The 22,774-nt window shown below is 39.7% G+C and overlaps 1 protein-coding gene across 1 annotated transcript in view; it reads left to right on the top strand.

Moving 5' to 3' along the window:
• Positions 1-1,607: 1,607 nt before the first annotated feature.
• Positions 1,608-22,774, top strand: part of HSD17B3 (hydroxysteroid 17-beta dehydrogenase 3) — a gene marked incomplete at its 5' end in the record, with an annotated part of 46,378 nt that continues 25,211 nt past the window's right edge. Inside the window, 3 exons of the mRNA XM_079706440.1 lie at positions 1,608-1,761; positions 5,732-5,778; positions 21,884-21,959. Coding sequence (XP_079562566.1) covers positions 1,608-1,761; positions 5,732-5,778; positions 21,884-21,959 — 277 coding nt within the window. The remainder of the gene's footprint in view (positions 1,762-5,731; positions 5,779-21,883; positions 21,960-22,774) is intronic.

The following is a 22,774-nucleotide window of genomic DNA, read 5'->3' on the forward strand; positions in this document are numbered from 1 at the left end:
GTGTGGTTTGTCTCCTGAGTGGGACTGACACACTAGTAAAATTGAAGTTGTACATGTATAACATATATGACCCTGCAATCACACGTATGTGTGTGTTTGTGTGTGTGAGAGAGACATGCACACGTGTGGGAAAATACAAATACAAGAATATCCATAGCAATGTTGTTTAGCATAATCTAAAACTGAAAACAAATACAATTGTTTGTCAACAGGAGACAGATTGGCTGCAGGATGTGAGAGAAAGAGAGGAGTCAAGGATACCTCTAAGGTTTTTAACCTGAACAACTGGAACATAAGAGTTGCCATGTTCTGGGATAGGGAAGTCTGCAAGGGGAACAAGTTTTGACATTTGCTGGTAATATCAGAAACCAGTACTAGACTTAAGCTTGAGATGACTATTAGGCATTCAAATGGAGGTGTTAAGTAGGCAGTTGGAAATGCAAGTCTGGATGAGCAGCCTGGGTTACCACTGAACTTATACATTTGGGGGTCCTCAGTGCACAGCGTCCTTAAAGTCAAGAGATTGGGTAACATCACCAAATGAGTAAGTGTGGACAGAAGGAGAAGGGGGCCAAAGGATGAACATGGGGGCACTCTTCTCAGATGACTGTCATAGTCTTCTCGCTCCCCCTGCTTCAGTGTCATGACCACTCTCCATCCCCACCTCCAAAAGGTCATCTTCTCTCAGCATCCAGAGTGACTCGGATTAGGTAACACCATTGTCTGAGTCTCTTCAGTGGTTTCCTGTTGCTCATAAAGTCCAAACTCCTCACCAGGAGTATCTGGCTCCTCCCCATGCCTTCACCTTACTTTATTCTTTCTCTCCTTTGTTCTCTACAGACCAGTTCCTCTATGTAGTGCTGTTTATTCCTCAGATACATGTATCTTTCTCATTTCAGGTCACTTGCACTAGCTGTTCCCTCAGCCTGGAGGGGGAAACCTATCTTTGCAGGGCTGTCTCCTTTTCATTCAAATTTCAGTTCAAAATACCACCTCTTCACAGAATTTCTTCCTGTGCTCACTAGTCACTCTAACAAGTCACTCCGTAGCACTTTTTCACGGCACTGATATTTGACATTATCTTATTTATTCACACATTGACTGTGAATCTCAGCTCCCCCATGGCAGTGACTGGCCGTGTTTACTATTATATATTCCCAGCGCCTCAAAGAGTGATGCCACTTGTAGGCAGTCAATAAATATTTGCTGAATAAGTGAATGAATGACTTATAGGATTTTTACATACTTTTAAGTATCTTTTTTAGCTTCCAAATTCAGGGAGGGAATGCTGGGCTGCCATTTTTCTTTGTCCAGGCTTTATCTTTCTTTATGTCCACCTTTTACTTCTTCACCAACTCCCCTGTGTCACAAAAGCCCAACAGTGCTATAAAGATATTAGAAAGAATATTTTATTCCGCAGCCTGTGAATCAGAGGATTGTGTAAAGAAGTTACTCCAATCTGAATGCCTCGACACAGTGACGCGTTGGAATGTGCCCAGTGACTCCAGAAGGGGACTGACTGACACTCCTCCAGAGCAGTCACGCTCACGCCTGGAGGCTGTGAGGGCCCCAACCAGGTCCAAAACAGCATCTGCTGCGGTGCCATCATGGGGGAGGTTCTGGAACAGTTCTTCATTTTTGTAGGGCTGCTGGTGTGCCTGGTCCACCTGGTGAAATGTGTGAGATTCTCCAAATGTATTTTCCTGCACTTCTGGAAAGTTTCGCCAAGGTCTTTCTTGAGGTCAATGGGACAGTGGGCAGGTAAAGAAAGTTTTCCATCTCTTGTTTTTTTGTTGTTCTTGCTTATTATCACTTAGATCTCAAAAGATATATTGCATCTTTTCCTTGTGAGAGCAAAGATGTAATTCCTTTGGGTTATTTTAATTTGGGGGGCTGGAAAGCACGAATGAAATTAGGATTGTCTGAGAAATGAGACGTGGGGCATCAGGATGGTAATTAGGGAACAATGTGACTCAGTCCTTGCCTGTGTGCTTCTCCTCTCATTCTCACTAGTTGGGTTTTCTTATTTTGGGAGTTTCTGATGATACAAATAATAGATGCTGCAGAAAATTATGTATCCTCTTCTCCAGATTTTCAAAAGCCCAGGGTGCTTTCATTTTCTTAAAGGGTGTTTCAACCTTCTGAAGTCCAATAATTTAAATTCATTTTATTAAAAAAAATTTCTCTGAGCCCTTTCAAGAAGTGAGGGTAATACAAAATCAAGGCAATAAAGATCTCTGTGGAGACATGTTTTTTAAATGGTTATATATGGAATCTGGGTCTGGTTTGTGTCCCAAGTAGATTGATTAATTGCTGCCTCCCCATGGGATTTAGCTCCTGGAACTGCCATGCAGAATTTCAGCTCCATACTGAGTTTAAGGTGAAGGACGTGAGGCTATGGTTTCAGCATCTCCTTGAATGAAATGCTAAGTTTGCATTTCAAAGTTGGTGTTATGTGCTGGTGTCAGTCTATCAATAACCAATATTGTGGTCGGGCTGGCCCTTGTGGTTCTTACTGTGATTGCAAGATTGCAAGATAACCATCAGGACACTTTAAAAAAAAATAAAGGTTTATTACTTTCAGGACCTGGAAATTATGTAGGACACCTGGTGCCACATAGCAAGGTCATGGGCGCAAAGAGAGAGAGAGAGAGTGAATGGGCCTGGAGTTCTGCTTTTACTTTATTCTGGGGTGAGGGCCTAGGGTTTCACAGGCTCACTCTTTAATGGTGAATTTAAAACATAAAAGCAGGAATTTAAAGCACAGGAAGAGAAAAAACAAGTGGTCCAAATGGTCAGTTATTGAAATCAATCAAGATTTTTAAAACAAAGGAACCTCATTTGGGGGAGATGGCCTGGCTCTTTACATGATCGTGTGGCCAGCATAGCTTTTATTAGAAATCACCATCTTTAAAGTTGATGCCTCTTTGAAGTTGATGCCTCATTGGCAATCAAAGTCAGGCACTTGTATTACAAAAAAGAAAAAAACAAAAACAAAAACCCAACTGTCAGGTTTTACACTACAGTTGGGCACCAAGAAATCCAATGATTTAAAAAAAAGTAAGAATTTGTGTGGCTTTAGAAATACAATGCCAGGCTAAATAGGAATGATTGTAAACAACCTTATAGGGCTGCCAGATAAAATACAGGATACTCAGTTATATTTGAATTTCAGATAAATAAAGAATAATTTTTGACACCCCCAATATTATGTGGGACATTCTTATACGAAAAAATTATTTGTTGTTTACCTGAAATTCAAGTTTAACTAGGCATCCTGTATCCTTATTTTCCAAAGCTAAAAAAATTGCTATATGAAAATTGTTTGGCATGAAAAAAATGCATTTTTAACTGTTGCTTGTTAATCTGGGGAGAGAGAGAGAGAGAATATGTGTGTGTGAGCACTCCCTCTCAGGGCAGTATGATGTCTCCAGTGAACTTGCTAAGCAGTTTGAACTTGAGTGTTCTGGATCCAAATACTCTGCATCACACAGATCCAAATGCCTGTGCTCTGAGGGGCTTAGAACTCTGCCCATCAGTGTACGGCAAAGCCCTTCTGAGAACACACATTCTAAAAGAAGTGCATATGCGGTCATATGTGGTTGATTTCCTAATTTTGTCACTGGTATTCCTTTTTTTTTTTTTTTTTTTTGGCAATGCTGGGTCTTCCTTGCTGCATGCAGGCTTTCTCTAGTTGCTGCGAGTGGGGGCTACTCTTCGTTGTGGTGCGCAGGCTTCTCATTGTGGTGACTTCTCTTATTGTGGAGCATGGGCTCTAGGCATGAGGGCCTCAGTTGTTGCGGCACGTGGGCTCAGTAGTTGTGGCTCGTGGGCTCTAGAGCGCAGGCTCAGTCGTTGTGGTGCACGGGCTCAGTTGCTCCACAGCATGTGGTATCTTCCTGGACCAGGGCTCGAACTCGTGTCCCCTGCATTGGCAGGTGGATTCTTAACCACTGCTCTACCAGAGAAGTCCCATCACTGATATTCTTAATAGATTTGTGTCTCCAAAGTCAGAGCCTGGGTTCAAATCCTGTAGTCATCATTTTTAGCAGTGTGGCCTTGATTGGGTTAAGAACTTTCTCTCCCTTAGCTTCCTCAAGTATAAACTAAGGAAAATGATGTTCCCTGAATTATAGACTTGTTTTGAATATCAGATGAGACAGTGGCTGTGGGGTTGCCCATCCACATGCTCTTTCTGCATTTCTGTAAGCCAGACACGGAAGAGCTTTATTGGACGTACAATGCCTTTCTCCCTGAATTCCATCAGCCTCATCTGTCACCCTCACCTAGACAAACTGATGCTTTCACATTCCCACCACCCACCATGAAGAAGCTGCTAGTGGAAGCCCTGGTGTTCTGGGGTGTCAGAGCCAGAACCTCATTTCTGGCTTGGAAGCTGTGTTCCGAGGCCTGATCTGGACACTGGGACAGAGGCAGCACTGAAGACTTTGCTGCGCACCGAGGAGGGGGTGGAGGTGGCCAGGAACCTCAGGAGCCAGCTTCCTCCCCTCTTCTCCCTCCTGTCCATCTCACACTGTGTAATTTAACTTGTAAATAATAAGGTCTAAGTGACTAAAAACAAAACCCAAAAATATAGTGCACGGCAAAAAGTAAACACTCAGTAGGTACCAGCCACTTATTGACGTTATCTTGACTATAGTTCAGGCCTTGTACTGGGTGATTTTGAGGATGCCTGTAATGGAGGGGAAGGTGAGGCAGAAGACAACAACCCTGAGCAAAGTAGCTCTACAGAGTAAAACAAGTCATATTCGTGGAGTCACTTAAAAGTACCCAAATAAACAAGTAAAATCACTGGTAATTATTAAAATGAGGGTGCTTCTGCCAGTGTGCTGCCTGAAGCTTTTTCAGCTTGGTCTGCTCTCCCTCTCAAGTAAATTAAATGTATACATAGCTTTTGTACACACTTTTGGAAAGCATGTCCTCCGATTGTTGGTGCAAATGTAAACTGCAGATATGTATATACTGAATTGTACTGTTTTGAAATTGTGACATTCACACGAATGAAGTTTATCCTAGAGCTCAGTCATTAAATATGTATGTGCTGCTGGCTATAAAAGGACTAGAAGGTCCATCTCATTGTTATCTATTAATCAATAGATCCAGTGAGCACAGGTTCTTTAGGTTCCTTCATGTCATTGCGTCCTCTTTTTGTATTTCTGTATTTTCCTCTTTGTTAAGTTCTCTATCTTCAATGGGCTTTGATTGCTGCTGTCCTGTGAGAGTGAGGATAGGAAGTGGGGAGAACTCAACTTTTAATAGGAACCTTGAAATGTCCTTACAGTGATAACTGGGTGTGTGGGTAGAGAGATAATAGCATACACTGCTTGTCCTTGATGAATTAAGGCTTAGAAATACACTGCTTGTCCTTGATGAATTAAGGCTTAGAAACGTCTAAACCCTTATGGGGTCTGAATAAAATGTTCCCTGGCTAATGTTCTTTGTTTCATTTTGGAACATGTTTTTCATAGCCTCACCAACCCTTCCCCCTCAACCCCATCCAAAAAAAAAGAAAAAAAAAGCTTCATTTTGAACATTTAGTGAAGGGAGTCAAGGCTGGAAACTTCACAGTTGAGTGAGTAGGGCTGGAGAGCAGAAAGGCAGTACTTTGGAATATTGTGTCCTAGAGAGTAGGCCTGCAAGAACATGTAGCCAGCAAGAAAGGGGTTTAAAGATTAATTCTATCCTTTAAAACCATTTCTGCTTTTTGCAGTGATCACTGGAGCAGGAGATGGGATTGGGAAAGCTTATTCATTCGAGGTAAGTTGTGTCCTTGGAGACTTTCTCCTCCCCTTTTATTAAACACATCATAGTCACATGACTCCCACCCCAAACACTAGTTTTCTGATTATAAAAGCAGTGGACATTCCCTTATGAAGGAAACTAATTTTTATAAAAAAGGAAATTTAAAAATCATAATGTCACTGCCTGGCTACCTTTTAAAAAAAATACAATGATATTCAAAGGTGGCAGTATCTCCCCTTAGGAGTTGTTTTAGGAATTTATGGGGGCACTGTTATTTTCTAGGGTAATTGTACCATAAGCATTTATATACTTAAAGCAATAAAAAAATTATAAACTACTTTCCTTTTATTTACCCTTTACATTATAGCTAGGGCATATGTTGATTTAAAAATCATTTGTGTAGGTAGGATATATATATATATATATATACAACTTTCACTTCAAGAAGATTAATGGCATTAAAAAATATAATATAAAGAGAGAATCTGATAGGGCTGAGAGTCACTGGAGTGTGATTAGAGTCCTTGAGTGTTTCCTTCCAGGGTTTTTGTTTCTCTGTAGATAGATAGATAGATAGTAGGTAGTTACACTTTTCTAAAAATGTGTTTACAGCATATGTAGTTTTGTATGCCATTATTATTATTACAAGTTCGACATTTTCACTAATGAAGTATTGTTTCCTGGAATTCCTATATATTTTCTTTCTTCCTTGTGCCTATCATACTAACCTATAGAACCATGTAAAATACAGTAGAAGAAATAGAATCCTAGAAATTATGAGAATGGCTGTTAAAAATCAACACCTTAAAAACATAATGAAAATCACTTCAGTTATGAAAACTACATTCAACAATAGTGTAGTACTCATGTGTTTTCTTGTTCCTAAAGGCCTATGTCATGAGAGAGGTCAAACCGTCTTCTGTGAAATGAACATTGCAAGGTATATTGGAGATACCTGATAGAAACTTTTGGTTTTCTTTTTAGTTAACAGAGCTGAACCATACCACTTAAAAGCTCCTAGTGTTGGTCTTTTGGGTCTACCCCCCATCCTCCATGCTCTGAAGATAATTTCTTTGGTACTGACATTCTACTTCAACTCTGTTTTTGTTTTTGTTTTTTTCTTCCAGCTAAAGAGTTCATCTTTGCTCTTATCCTAATTTGTATATAGCAGCTTTCTGATGATCAGTAATGCCCAACACTCAGTAGATGAGTGGTTATATTTGAGTGTTGAGGTTGGAGAGACCATGTGCCAACCCCTTTCCAAAGCCTTGTATCTTCCATACCCCAAATCAGAAGGAAAGCTTTTCTAGCTATTTGTGTTAAAACTATATCACCTCTTATATAACTGTTTTTTCACCTTAGACCAGTTTTCTGGAAAGGGTCTTATCTTTCATCCACAAGACCCAAGGCCTTACCTCTCAGTTCTCTGGAGAACTCAGGTTATTTCTTCATGATTTTCCAGATTCTTTCCTCAAATTCATGCTGACCTGATATACCTGTGGCCCCCTTGATATCTTAAGACTCAGACACTTTTCTTTCTTCTTAGAGGAGACGCATGTGCGGATTCTCCTTAGCAATTCATTTCCTTACTCTTTCCAAAAGCAATGGCCTGGGGGTCAGGAGCTATGAGTTCCAGTCCTCATTCAGACACTAACTGTCTGCAGGTTTTGGACAAGTTACACATCCTTTCTGGGCTTCCAGGTCTTTATGAGCACAAAAGATGTCTCCTAAGAACCTTCAAATTCTAAATTCTATTTCTCTCCTAGACTAATTCTTGCTTTGCTCTTCTTGTAGAATCTTATTCTTTGTTTCCTTTTGTTCTTTTCTAAGGCTGTGTTAAACAATTTTCTGGGATCCCTACCTTTCTTTCATGCAGGATTCCCTCTCTCCCAGAAAGCCTGTTCTTGTCTCCCTGCTAATTGCTGCTTCAAGGAAAGCAGTTCAGAGTCTGGAATGCTATGGATTGTAATGGTTAAGAATTCGAGGTTGGGAATGGATCAGATGTCTGTTCAAACTCTGCCTCCAATATGCTCACTGCAGAATTTCCACATCAATAAACTGGAGGTGATGATAATTCCATCTGGGCTTTTGTAAAAGTTAAATGGGATGAGACAGGCAAAATGCTTTGCATAGAGTAAGCTCTCCAAGTTTAGCCACTATTATTATTGGATATTTAATCTGTGTTTTCTTTCCCATATATTGCTTGTTTTTTCTCTTTTTGAGAAAGAAAATGTGTTGTACTTACCCATATTTTTACTTTGTTGTTCTTTCTTCTTCCCTGATGTTCCAAGATTTTTTCTTTTGTTATTTCCTGTCTGTTTAGAGAAGTTCCCTTAGTTGTTCTTTTACAGTAGCTCTGCGGGTGACAAATTCTCTTTGCTTTCCTTCATCAGAGACTGTCTCCATTTCCCCTTCATTCCTGAAGGATAATTTTGCTGAATATAGGATTTATAGTTGACAATCCTTTCCTTTCAGCACCTGAAAAATGTTGTGCCGCTTCTTTCTCACCTCTATGATTTCTGATGAGTCTGATGTTATTCAAATCATTCTCCCCCATAGGTAAAGTGTTGTTTCTCTTTCACTGCTTTCAAGATTTTTTTCTTTGTGTTCAGTTTTCAGAAGTTTAGTTATGTTTCTTGGTGTGGGTTTCTTTGGGTTTATCTTGTTTGAGATTCACTCAGTCTCTTGAATCTGTAGGTTTATACCTTTTCACAAATTTGGAAATTTTTCATTCATTCTTTCTTCAAATATGCTTTCTGCCTAGCTGCCTAGCCCTCTTCTCTTCTTCTGGGACTCTAATGACACAAATGTAAGACCTTTCTTATAGTCTAGTGGGTCTCTGAGATGCTGTTCATTTTTTTTCAGTGTATTTTTTCTCTGTTTAGATTGGGTAATTCCTGTTGTTTTACCTTTAAGTTCATGGATTCTTTCCTTGGTCTCGCCATTCTGCTATTGAGCCCATCCGTTGAGTTTTTAATTTCACTTTCTGTATTTTTCAGTTCTAAAATTTCCATTTCATTTTTCTTTATATCTTCTATTTCTTTGCTGAAATGTCCTATTTTTCATTTATTTTAATTGTGTTTGCTCTCTGAAGCATTTTTACGATAGCTGCTTTAAAATTCTAGTCAGATAATTCTAACATCTGTGTCATATTGATGTTAGCATTTGTCCATTGTTTTTCTCTTACTCAAATTGAGATCATCCTTATTCTTGGTGTGATGAGGTTTTTTTTTTTAATTGAATCTTGGACATTTTTGGTTTTATGTTATGAGACTCTGGATCATATTTAAATCTTCTGGTTTAGGTCTGTACTGACATTGCTTCAACAGGGGTAGGAGGGGGTGCTTTTTTCTACCAGGTGAGGTAGAAGCCCAGGTTTTCGACTTGGCCTCCTTTGGGGGGTGCTGCCTCTTTGTTACTGCTGGATGGATGTAGGAGTTCTGGCGTCTCATAAGCCACTCTGGATTTATGGGGCAAGAGTGCATCCTTACTGCTCCCCACAAGCAGTACTTGGAGGAGGTGGTCTCACTATCATTGAGGTGATGGTATAAGTCCTGAATCTCCGTTAGGCTTCCTCTGTCATTATCCCAGGGGAAGGAAGAGGGGAGAGAGCAGAAGGGGTGCTCTGGCACTTTCAGGTGGAAGTGGAAGTTCAGGTCTCTGCTGACATGGTGGGTGGGGTGGCTGGGATGAAAGTCCCAGCTCCCTGCTCATCCTTCTCTGATGCCAACCAGGCAGGAGGTTGGAGTCCTTGTTAGGACTCAGCCTCACCAGAGTGGAAGTGTCAGCTCCCCACTCAGCCTTTGGAGGCAGGGGTGGCAATAGGAACATAGATTTTTTTTTTTTTGAGTTGTTTGTCTGGAGTACGACAGTTATTGTCTAAAGTTTTCTGCCTTGCTAGGCTGACATTTTTTGGTTCTTTGGTTAGAGAGAGCAGGCTTTTATTGGGACTTTTTATGTCTGCACTGTTAGTGTTTCTGAATATCCAGCTTCTCCAGCAATAAGTCTGGGATATATGAGGCAAAAAGAAAACCCAGGAAACTCACCACCAGTTTCCTCAGGTCTCAAGGCCCATAGCTGATCTTCTCACTATCTTTTGGAGTCTTCTTGTATTTATTTTATGTATTATGTCCAGGTTGCATGTTTTAGTTGCATTTCATGGTAGAAATAGGGACTTTTACTCCAACTTTCCAGTAGCCTATTCTATATTACATTTTAACCTAATCTGTATTTGTATTTAGAGTGGCAATAGTGACTTTGCCACCTTTTAAAGGAATTTCAAGCATTATTGGAAGCAGGTGAAAAAAATTGTGGCGAGGGATGGGCTGGAGGAGGAGGGACAAGAATGGGCCTGCTCTTCATGCCTCTGAAGCCTATGCTTCACTCTGTATTTCACACCATTTCCATTCTTTTGGCACCTGAATTCAAGCCCTTTCTTTTATTTACTGCCACACAGAAGAAGCCCTGTCTTCCCTGGCATTCCCACCACCTGTTATAGATTAGCAGCAACAAGAACCTTCCTTGACCTAGGCCCTAACACACAGTAGAAGGAAAATGGTCTATTCATCACAGCAGCAGCCATTCTTCTTTAGCACAGTGCCTGGCAGGGAATTCTGGGAGAGGGTGTGCTTCTGGGGCTTAACTCCCTGAAGGGGGTTGGTGGCAAAACCCACGTATGGAGCCTGTCAGCCTGGACATTCTAGAAAGAAGATTGAGCCCTGCTCAAAGGGACAAAGGGAACATGCTGGCCCAGACAACCAAGTGTTCTCCGTGCCCCCCTCCTGGCTCAGACCACTTCACATGAAACCTTTAAAAAGTCTATGGCTCTTGAGAGAAATGGCACAATTCAGGAGAGGCTGGAAGCACACAAGGCAGAGAGCATCCTTTGTGTTGAAAATGCAAATTGTTTTCCATTTAATGGACAATCTCCCCCTCGGGAGGCTGATGAAGTGAATTGTGAGAGGAAGGTGCTTAATTCTTTAGCCATCCTTTGATAGATTCCCAGACTGAAAATGAGGGCTGGAGGTGGGGGTGAGGAATTTTCCAGGAGAGAAAGAGAAGACTTCATGATATCACTAGCCTTAAAATGGGACAGTTCTTATTTTTTTATCTTTTAATTTTCTATTTATTTTTAAAGTTGTAAGATAGACTTTATTTTTTAGAGCAGTTTTAGATTGACCACAAAATCTTGCAGAAGGTACAGCGAGTTCCCATATACCCCTGTCTGCACACACACTCCAGAGTGGGAAGTTTGCTACAGTGAACATACACTGGCATGTCATTATCACCCAGAGTCCATAGTTTACCTTGGGGTTCACTCTTCTTGGTTTAGTTTTTCCGTGGTGGTTGTTTTTCAGAGGAAAGTGTGTTACAGGCCCAGCTGAAGATGAGTTTCTTTTAGGGAACCTGCTTCCCACCTTCTCCTTTGCTCAGTCTGGTCTTAATGAAGCTTTCTTTACCTAGGGTAAGTCAAAATTGACACAAAAGTCTTTGAGACATTTTCTGTGGCTTATTTCTTTTCCATGGCTGTGTTCCAGCCAAAATGTCTGAGTAAACTTCTTTTTATGTCATTTAAAAATATACTAGGAAATCAACTATTTAAAGGAACAACAGATGCAGAGTATCACCCCTAATTACATTCTATATATGTCTAGATATTGATTGATTGTCTTTTTACAAAGTGAAACTTCACTATATAGGTTCCAGGCCAGGGGTGGGACTTGTTATAATACTTTATGGCTGAAGATCAGCTGTTAGACTGAATATAATTTACTTTAAAATACTTCAGCATGCATAATATGATACGCACATGAATCAGTTTTTTATTTTAAACAGCTTGTTGAGATATAATTCATGTACCATAAAATTCACCCGTTTTAAGTGTATGGTACAATGATTTTTAGTAAATTAACCAAGGTGTACTCCGTCGTCACCATCCAGTTTTAGCACATTTCCATCATCCTAATAAGATCCTAATGAGATCACTCACAACTGGTCACAGTTAATCCCCCATTCCCATCCCTAGTCCTAGGCTGCCACTAATCTTTTCTGAACATTTCATATGAATTCCACCACACAATATGTAGCCTTTTGTGCCTGACTTCCTTCATTTAGCACAGGATTGTTGAGGTTCATCCATGTTGTAGCACGTGTCAGTGGTTCTTTCATTTTTATTGCAGAATAATATTCCATCGTATGGATATACCACAATTTGTTTATTCATTTACTAGCTGATGAATGTTTGGGTTGTTCCCATTTTTTGGCTATATAATATGCTGCTGTGAACATTCTTATATGCTTGTTTTCATGGACATATGTTTCCATTTCTCCTTTTTTTTTTGGCTGCATTGGGTCTTCGTTGCTGTGCATGGGTTTCTCTAGTTGTGGCGAGCAGGGCTTACTCTTTGTTGTGGTGCACAGGCTTCTCATTGCCATGGCTTCTCTTGTTGGGGACCGCGGGCTCTAGGCGCACGGGCTTCAGTAGTTGTGGCACACAGGCTCAGTAGTTGTGGTGCATGGGCTTAATTGCTCCACGGCATGTGGGATCTTCCCAGGGCTCGAACCCATGTCCCCTGCATTGGCAGGCAGATTCTTAACCACTGTGCCATCAGGGAAGTCCCTCCATTTCTCTTGGGTAGATTACCTAGGAATGGAAAACACCACCACACCAAGAGGTGGTGTGTGTTGAATTTCTTCTACTTGCCCCTCGGGATTCACCCTCTGCCCTTCTTCACCCTGCTGTATGCCCTAGGAGGCTGCCCTGCACCAAGGGCCTCAGATGGCTTCTGGTTTCAGTGGGGTTTGGTGGGGGTTGGGGGATACTGGCAACAGGTAAGAGAGAGAGAGGAGTGTGAGGTTGGGTTCCTTTCTGCTCTCTCCCTGTGGGCTGGCTGTATCCCTCTGCTGAAGGCCGCACCTCTGTCAGGCAGACCTCTCCACCCTCTGGTTCTGGTAACTGTTCATCCCCAACCCTTTCAGGTTCACAGGTGACAACAGCTCTGCCCTTATTAGCTCCAGAATCTCGTGGGTTCTCTACACATCAGTCACACTTTGTAAATCATCCTTTTATTAAACTCTCTTCTAGTTACCCAATTTGAGTGTGCTGTTTTTGCCAGGACCTTGGCTAAATCCAGGTTTTAGTTAATTTTTAAAGATGCTAAATTAGAGTTCATCTATATCTGTGCTTTAGCTAACTTGACTTTCATTAGAGGGTTTGCCCCTTAGCCTAAGAGAGGTTATAAATAATTTTCCTGAGGAAGTGCCTTCCAAGATATGAGGATTAGCTAGAAATATTGTACAGGCACTTCTGCCCTCCTATGAACAAGGATGTAATATCTGTGAGCATCGCAGAGTGGTGTTCTTGGCCTTTAACCGATTTGGCCCCATGTCCTGCTGATAGTGGAGGATTCTGTCACCCTACCAGCTAGAAGTTTGACTGCACCCTGCCCCCAGAACATTATCATATCTACCTGAGATGAGCCTTCACAGAGTGTCTAAGGGGCAGAAAGCTGGGACTCCACTGAGCTATAAGAATAGGTTCATGCCTAGGGGTAAAACAGGAATAAAGACACAGACCTACTTGAGAATGGACTTGAGGATATGGAGAGGAGGAAGGGTAAGCTGTGACAAAGCGAAAGAGAGGCATGGACATATATACACTACCAAACGTAAGGTAGATAGATAGTGGGAAGCAGCCGCATAGCATAGGGAGATCAGCTCGGTGCTTTGTGACCGCCTGGAGGGGTGGGATAGGGAGGGTGGGAGGGAGGGAGATGCAAGAGGGAGGGGATTTGGGAACAGGTGTATGTGTATGACTGATTCACTTTGTTATAAAGCAGAAACTAATTAAAAAAAAAAGAATAGGTTCATGACTATTTTGATGCCAGCTTACTAATGAATGTTTCTGTTGGTAGGATTTGGTCTGAGGCTTGTTTAAATTTTATAACACACCATCTGCTGGCTGGTTGTTGGGGAGGAGATCTGTAGCCAAAATCTATCTCTAATTACTGGAGGCAACAAGAAAACCCAGTGATTATGAACAACCAAACAGGCTTAGGTCAGAGAAAGACATAATATTTAATGCCTCCCAGGGTTCCAGCCATTCAGGGTTCTAGTCAGCTCTGCCCAGTCCTTAGGAGCATGTGCAGCTGCTCTGGTCTGTACAAAAAGCAGCCCAGCTGGCCCCAAGCAGTGCCAGCCCCTCTGGCCTCCCAGCTCATCTCAGCCCCAGCTAAGCACCATACAGCCCCATACAGCATCTACTCACTTTACATCCCCAATTCTCTTTTAAAAAGCACTGTTACCTAATTTTCCTGTATTTATTTAGCTTCCTTTAGCTTCTTTTTTAAAATTAAACTTTTAATATTGAGATAATTATAGATTCATATGCAGTTGTAAGAAAGAATACAGAGAGATCCCATGTACCCTTTACCCAATCTTGCAAAGCTATTCTACATCACACTCAGGATATCAACATGGATATAGTCAAGATACAGAACGTTTCCATCAACGCAAGGATCCCTTGTGTGGCTGTTTTATAAACACCCCCACCCCCTCCTTCCTTCCTTCCTTCCTTCCTTCCTTTCCTCCTTCTTTCTTTCATTATTTCTTTCTTGACATATAGTTGATTTACAATGTTGTGTTACTTTCTGCTGTTCAGCAAAATGATTCAGTTATACATATATATACATTATTTTTATATTCTTTTCCATTATGGTTTATTACAGGATATTGTTTCCAGTTTTGGGCAATACTTATAAAGCTTCTATAAACATTTGTATATAAGTTTTGTGTGAACATAAGACTATTTTTTCTGGAATAAATGCTCAGGAGTGCAGTTGCTGGCTGGTGTGATAGTTGCATGTTTAGTTTTTTAAGAAACTGCTAAACTGTTTCCCAGATTGTTTGTACCATTCTCACCAGCACTGTATGTGTGGTCCATTTTCTCCACATCTTCACCAGCATTTGGTGTTGCTATGTTTTATTATAGCCATTCTGAGAGCTGTGTAGTAATATCTCATTGGGGTTTTAATTTGCACTTCCCTGATGGCTACTGATGTTTATGTATACATTTTTAATTCAAAGAAGTGTAAGGAAGAAAACAGCAAAAAGGCCATCATCTCTTTGCCCAGATAATTCCTGTTAAAGATAAAGTAATACAGGCATAAAATTAGAAAACTCAAGCAGCACAGAAAAGCATACAAAGGGAAATAAAGACCTCTCCTCCCTCACCCCTGCCCTTACCTGGCCCTTCTCTGTAAAGGTCACCAGTGTTCACAGTGTCTTGAGATTCCTTTCAGAAAAGGTAAAGGAAAACCATGGCTATATTCATACTTACATGTTGACATGGATGTTGATAGTACAGAGTAACTTCAGCGTAGCAATCCAGAGACTTTCCTGATTAGTGGGTGGCTCTGTCCAGTTCCTTCTGTCTTGCTTCTTGTCTATCTTATAAGCCTTTGCGCTACTCTTCAAGGTTGGAGCTGGGTCATAAGCACATCTGTGTCCTGCAGCCCACTGACAGCACTCAGTCCTATGGCCAGACATAGGGCAAGAAAGGCCAGGAGTGTCATCTAGTCACATACCCAGAAAGAAGGAAAGTAATTTATAGTCTCCTAGCAGAATTTACACCTGTATGTTTAGTTTTTGCCCACATGAGCACAGATGGGATCCTGCTTCACACAACCATAAACCCTCTTCTAAACTTTGCTTTGTCCATTAAATAATGTAATATGGAGATCTTGCCACAGCAAAGGCATACAGATGGCCTTCATTCTTTTTAATGGTTTCAGGGTTATCCTATCCCAGGGATGTACTATGTCTCTTTTATCGGCCTCTTAGGGATGGGCAGTAGGGTTACTTTTTGTTTTTGTAGTTACAAATAATGTTTCAAGACACACCCTTGAAGATAAACTTACACATATCCAAGTATACATCCCTAACAGTAAGATTACTGGCTCAATGGGTATGTGCATTTAAATACTGGATACCATTGCCAGATTGTCCTCTATATGATTGAACCAATTTTAACCCATCTTATATTACTATAAATTTTAATACTGATATACATATATATTTAAACATTATAAAACTTACTTTTTGTCACTTTAACATATATAAACATACATTCTTGGCTATTAATGCCTACAGAATGCTAGAAGCAAAATATATGACTAAAGATTATCTGGTTTAATTTCTCCATATCTGGGCAATTCTAGTGCCACCCCCAACGTCTGGGATGGTATGGATGCTACAAGCTCCAGTGTGACAGGCAAGGCAGTTAGAATGCTTCTCAAGACAGCGCTCCTGTCAGTTACAGGTAATGGCACAGTGTGGCCCCTTGGATTAAAATCCCTTGGCTCAGCCCAACCCAAGAAAAACCAACTGCTTTGCTCTATTTTTGAATATTATCACACATTTACTGTCAATATATGATGGTGTCTTATGCCATTTCAGCAAGGAAATTCTTCCTAATGTCTAAATTACTCTAGTCTAAATTACTCCAGCTGCACTCTAAGCTTATTCTCTTTCATCTTCCCTTAAATGAAAGCATCAGCTTTTAATTATTTTTATGTTTCCTTGGATTCGTTGCTTTGTTCCTTTGTGTCTTCACTTCAACCCTATACTTTCTGAACCAGGCTTTAAGTATCCTAAATTCATTATAGTATGTCATGTTTGTATGTGCGCGCACATGTGTGTGTGTGTGTGTGTGTGAGAGAGAGAGAGAGAGAGAGAGAGAGAGAGATGTACCAAACAAGAGTGTACATAATATCTAAGTGTGGTTACAAAAAAAATTAAAATGAGTACAGTATCTCTTATCACCAAGCTTAAAAAATAGGTCATCACCAGTTTCCTTGAAGTTTGTCATATAGGCACATATGTCATGCCTTTGTGTTTCCCCTCCTCACTCCCACAGATGTAAGCCCTATCATGAACGTTGTGTTAATAATTTCCTTACTTTAAAAAAGTTGTTACACATGCGTGTATCCCTCAACATTTGGTTGCATCACTTGTTTTGAACTTAATATAAGTTGATTCATATGTCTTCATGTAATCTGCTTCTTACTGATCAATATTGTGCTTTTGAAATTCATCCATGCTGATGTGTGTAGAACATGGTTCATTCATTTTCAGTATTGTATACTATTCCATTATATAAATTGACCCAATTTAGTTATCCATAGTAATTTAATTCACAATGGCAAAAGATAAACATAGGATATTGGTGGCAGGGACAGCTAAGTTTTCCCTCAAATCCCTATTCTCCCATTGTATAAAGTTGTAGCTAGTAAGTGGCTATCCAGCCAGGGAATTTCCCACACTCCCTTACATATAGCTGGGGCTATGTGACATGTTTCCAATGAAATCAGGCAGAAACGATGTGTGTCATTTCTTGGTCAAGGTGGTGGAGGGAGGGGATATATCTTCTCTACCCTCTTCCGATCCTTGCACTGGCTGGATATCAACAGCCAGGGCAATCTTAGAAACCTAGTGTTGAAGGTGGCAATGCCTTTCTCAGCTGTGGGTCCTGAAGGACTATGTGGAATAGAGTCTGTTATACAAGACAAAAACCAAACTTCATTGCGTGAAGCCACTGAAATTTTGGAGTTATTTGTTACAGCAGCTTAAGTTATCCCAACTAATGCAAACTAACAAGAAATGTCCAAGATTTACATGAAGAAACTTCTAAAAGTTTTAGAAGAATGCGTAAGATTTGAATAAATAGATAGCATATTACGGATGAGATAACTGATTACTGCAAAGATGTGACTTTTCCCTTAAATATCTCTAATTTCAATATAAAACGTTAAAAAATATAATCTTATCATTTACTTGGAAAATTAAACTAAGAAGATAACACAAGAACATTTTGAAAGAAAATCATAAATCATAGAGACTTCCTCTATGAGACACCAGATATCAAAGCCTATTATAAGATTATCAGAAGTGGCACTGGCACAGAAGTTAACAAATAGGCCAGTGGAACAGAACAGATAGATTAGAGACAGGTCCACATACATATGAGAATTTGGCATAAGCATTTCACATCAGGAAAAGATGGACAAATAGAAAAATGTTGCCAAGACAATGAGCCACCCATTTTGAAAAAAATAATGCTAGATGATTTCAACCTCACACTATTCTCAAAAATAAACAACAACAACAAAAATAAAAAAACTACAAGTGTTACAGGAAAATGTATTTATATCCTTGAAGTTAGGGAAAATCATAAAGGAAATTCTAAAAAAAATAAGGAAAATATTCACAAACTTGGTAACATTAAAATTAATATTATGTAATGTATGGAAAGGACACCATAAACAAAGGAGAAAATAATTACTGTATATATAGTAGGCAAATAATTAATACCAAGTATATGTAAAAATAAAGCTCCTACAAACTTATAAGAAAATGACAACCCAACAGTAGATTGGGCAATGGGTATATTCTGGTTATATCCAGACAAAACTATAATTCAGAAAGATAATGTACCTCTATGTTCATAGCAGCACTATTCACAATAGCCAAGACATGGAAACAACCTGAATGTCCATAAACAGATGAATGGTAAAGAAGGTGTGGTACATATATACAATGGAATACTACACAGCCATAAAAAAGAATGAAATAATGCCATTTGCAGCAACATGGATGTGTCTAGAGTTGCAACATACTAAGTGAAGTAAGTCAGAAAATGACAAATATACGATATCACTTGTATGTCTAGAGTTGCAACATACTAAGTGAAGTAAGTCAGAAAATGACAAGTATCATATGATATCACTTGTATGTGGAATTTAAAATATGACACAATGAACCTATCTATGAAGCAGAATCACGGGCATAGAGAACAGACCTGTGGTTGCCAAGGGGGAGGGGGTTAAGAGAGGGATGGATTGGGAGGTTGGGGTTAGCAGATGTATGCTTTTATATACAGAATGGATAAACAAGGTCCTGCTGTATAGTACAGAGAACTATATTCAATATTCTATGATATGTACCATGTCTTCTTTATCCATTCCTCTGTCAATGGGTGTAAATACAATGGAATATTACTCAACCATAAAAAAGAACGAAATAGTGCCATTTGCAGCAACATGGATGGACCTAGAGATTGTCATACTGAGTGAAGTAAGTCTGACAGAGAAAGACAAATATCATATGATATCACTTATATGTGGGATCTAAAAAAAACGGTATGAATGGACTTATTTACAAAGCAGAAATAGAGTCACAGATGTAGAAAACAAACTTATGGCTACCAGGGGAGAAAGGAGGGTGGGGGGGATAAATTGGGAAATTGAGATTGACATACACACATTACTATATATATAAGATAGGTAACTAATAATGACCTACTGTATAGCACAGGGAACTCTACTCAATACTCTGTAATGACCTATATAGAAAAAGAATCTAAAAAAAATAGTGGATATATGTATATGTATAAATGATTCACTTGCTGTACAGCAGAAATAACACAACATTGTAAATCAACTATACTCCCATAAAAATTAAAAAAATAAACATACTGGGAAAATTAAAAAAAGAAGATGCACTTAAAGGTTCATTGATGATGGATGAATAAACAAAATGTGGTGTATGCATACAATGCAGTATTATTCAGCCTTGAAAAGGAAAGAAATTCTGACACATGTTACAACATGGATGAGCCTTGAGGACATTATGCTAAGTGAAATAAACCAGTCACAAAAAGAGAAAAACAAAAAACAAACGAACAAAACATTCTATGATAAGCCATAATGGAAAAGAATATAAAAAGAATTTATATATATATATGTATAACTGAATCACTTTGCTGTACAGCAGAAATTAGCACAATGCTGTAAATCAACTATACTTCAACAAAAAATTTAATAAAAAAGGGTATATGCTGGTAATTCACATATAAACATACAAAAAAAAATCAGTCCCACTGATAGTTGGAAAAGTGCAAAGCAAAACAGTAAAGAGATGTAATTTCTTGACTTTTAGTTTGAAAAATTTGCTAATATAATATATGGGCCAGAGTGTGGAGAAGTAGAAACTGTATTTTTGATGGTACAGTTTGAAGGGAGGATATTTTGCCAATACTGTGAAAATTTAAAAAGCATGTACCTTTTAACACAGCATTTCACTTCTCCTTGGCTATCTACTCTAGGAATTAATTCACTTGTATATACAAAGAGCAGTATTGAAGGGTTTTCACTGTAGCAATATTAGTAATAGGAAAACTTCAAAACAACTTAAATGCTCACCCAAAAGTGAACTATAGAGCACTATGAGGCAATAAAAATGTGGCTCAGCATGGACTGACGTAGAAATAGATACAATACTTAGAGATAAGACACATCATTAAGCTAAAAAGACAAGATTATAATGCCATTTATAAAGTGTGAAAAGAAAGAAATCCCACAAAACAAACTTCCATTTCTGTATGTACTTATAGATACATGTAGATGCAGAGAGAAAGTTAGAAAGGAGGATCAACACCAAACTAAAGACAGCGGGAGCCTAGCGGTGGTGGGGAAATGGAACCGTGGGTGTGGCTTAGTGACAGCTTTTACAGTGAGAATGTGCTTGTGTATTTAATAGTATAATTTAATAAATCAAAATAGAAAAAGATGTAAATGCTGAGGCTTCAGCTCCAGAGATTCTTAATTGGATGGTTTTGGTGGGAATTGGTGTTTATTTTTGACGTCTTCCTGAATGATTCTGATACCACAGGTTTGAATATTGGCTATTGGAGACTATATAGTAAAGTCTTCAATTCAGCTTCTTATGTGTTTTCTATAATATAACTCCTTGTTAAAATCTGGCATAGTGCTTGTTTTGGCAGCATATACACTAAAACTGAAGTGACACAGTGAAGATTAGCATGGGCCCTGTGCGAGGATGACACACAAATTGTGAAACATTCCATAATTGTGAAACATTCCCTATAGGTAAATTTTATGTCATGTGTATTTTACCACAATTTAAAAATATAACAGTTTCATTTAATTAAAACCATAGAGAAGGATTTCAATTAACTGGGCTCTTTGTCACTAACTCAAATGTTGTCTGTCTCTATTTTATTTTATTTTTTAAAATTTTTTTGTCTTTTTTTTAACATCTTTATTGGAGTATAATTGCTTTACAATGGTGTGTTGGTTTCTGCTTTATAACAAAGTGAATCAGTTATACATATACATCTGTTCCCATATCTCTTCCCTCTTGCATCTCCCTTCCTCCCACCCTCCCTATCCCACCCCTCTAGGTGGTCACAAACCACCGAGCTGATCTCCCTGTGCTATGCGGCTGCTTCCCACTAGCTATCTATTTTACGTGTCTCTGTTTAAATGAACATTGGTTTTTCCATTTGTCTTCAGGCAAAGCTCTATCTTTTCTCACCTGTAGCATTTTTGGTGTGAGGAGTCTGGGCCTGTCCATGACAACTCAGCACACTGCGTTTACCTGTCTCCTATGCTATGTTCAAGCACACCACTTCTGCACACTGTCGCTCAGCTCCCATGAGTCGAAGCAGTATCCAATCTGAAGAGAGTTCCTTCTGATCTCAGGGAAGCATCTATTTACCCTCCAGTTTCCTATTCCATTTTCTGTCCTGTTGGGAGCCAGAAAACAGAAAGAAAGGGCTCAGGTCCATGACTGTGCCCAAGTGAATAGAACCACAGGAAGAACGTTCTTGTGAATAGGAAGCAGCTCACAAGTTGCTGCAGAAATAGTTTTTTATTATGGGATGCTACTCTAGACCCTGTTACATAAATTATAGTATAAAATCCTCCAAATTCTGAATTCCACCACACATCTGATCATAGGTGGTTTAGATAGGAGGGCATTCAGATTGTGGATCTGTACAAAAAAGCACTTAGAATAATAGTTCCTGGCACATAATAAACACATGCAAATAAACTACTGTTATGTCACATTTAGCCTGGCCCAGTGTGGCTGTTTTACTCATAACCCACAAACCTTTGTCACATTCTGCATATTTAAACTCAGGAGAAGCAAGCACATCACCCTGTGACCAACTGAGTGATGCCCCAACTCACCTTTAATGTAACAAGCCTTCCCTGTCTGCTTATCATCTCCTTTTTGGTTTTCCTGTCCCTACCCTCAGTTAGCAAGACAGGGACTCAATGTCGTGCTTATCAGCCGGACACCGGAAAAACTACAGGCCATTGCTGCGGAGATTGGTGAGTGACCCCAAGAAATAAGGGAGATGTTTGTGGAGCCCACCAGCCAAGTCTGCTCCTGTCCTGCCCATAGAGACATCTGTCAGCATCCCTACGTCTGCTCTCTGGAGTCTGGGGTACCAGCCTCCTTAAGGGAGCCCAGTTTACAAAGTTAAGTGCAGGATATAAGTGGCTTTAGTTCACTTCAGTTTAGTTCACCAGGGGCTCTTCAGGCTGCATGAAGCAGGGGCAGACTCACGCCACAAATAGGTCTACTCTCTTCTTTGGTCTAGCGTCTCCATATCTAGAATCAGACTCCCTCATCCAGGGGCCTCAGCTGTCTGATTGCTTCTGCTACTCCCTTCAAAAGCAGGATCTGTGTTTGGGACTTGACTTCCCTATGTCTTTGCTGTGCTCCTTGCAGTAGGGTGAGGGACAATGCTTACTGCTAGTTGTTAGATTTAAAAAAAAAGATTTGATCCAGGGCTGCCATGTATGGTTTTGAAAGTTGTACACTATACAACCCCAAGAGACAGCATTTATATTATAAGGCTTTATTATTATGATCCACTCTGACATGTTCTTAGTTAATAATGATCATCATATCCCTTTCTGGGCATTTGCATTTTAATAATAATTACTAATTTAGTAATTGATAAATTCCTTAACTCAAAGGAGTGAGTCTTCAATTATGAAGACTCATGAAGACCATAGCAGGCTATCTGGGGGAGGGCCTTATTTCTCTGGAGAGAATTTGGGCTAAGAGAAGGCCGTGGGAGGTGTGGGGTTGAGCAGTCACAACGAGGAGGCTCAGTGCCCTTGAACCAGTGAATTCT

The sequence above is a fragment of the Hyperoodon ampullatus genome, assembly GCF_949752795.1.
Source record: "Hyperoodon ampullatus genome assembly, chromosome: 6".
Lineage (NCBI taxonomy): Eukaryota > Metazoa > Chordata > Mammalia > Artiodactyla > Ziphiidae > Hyperoodon > Hyperoodon ampullatus.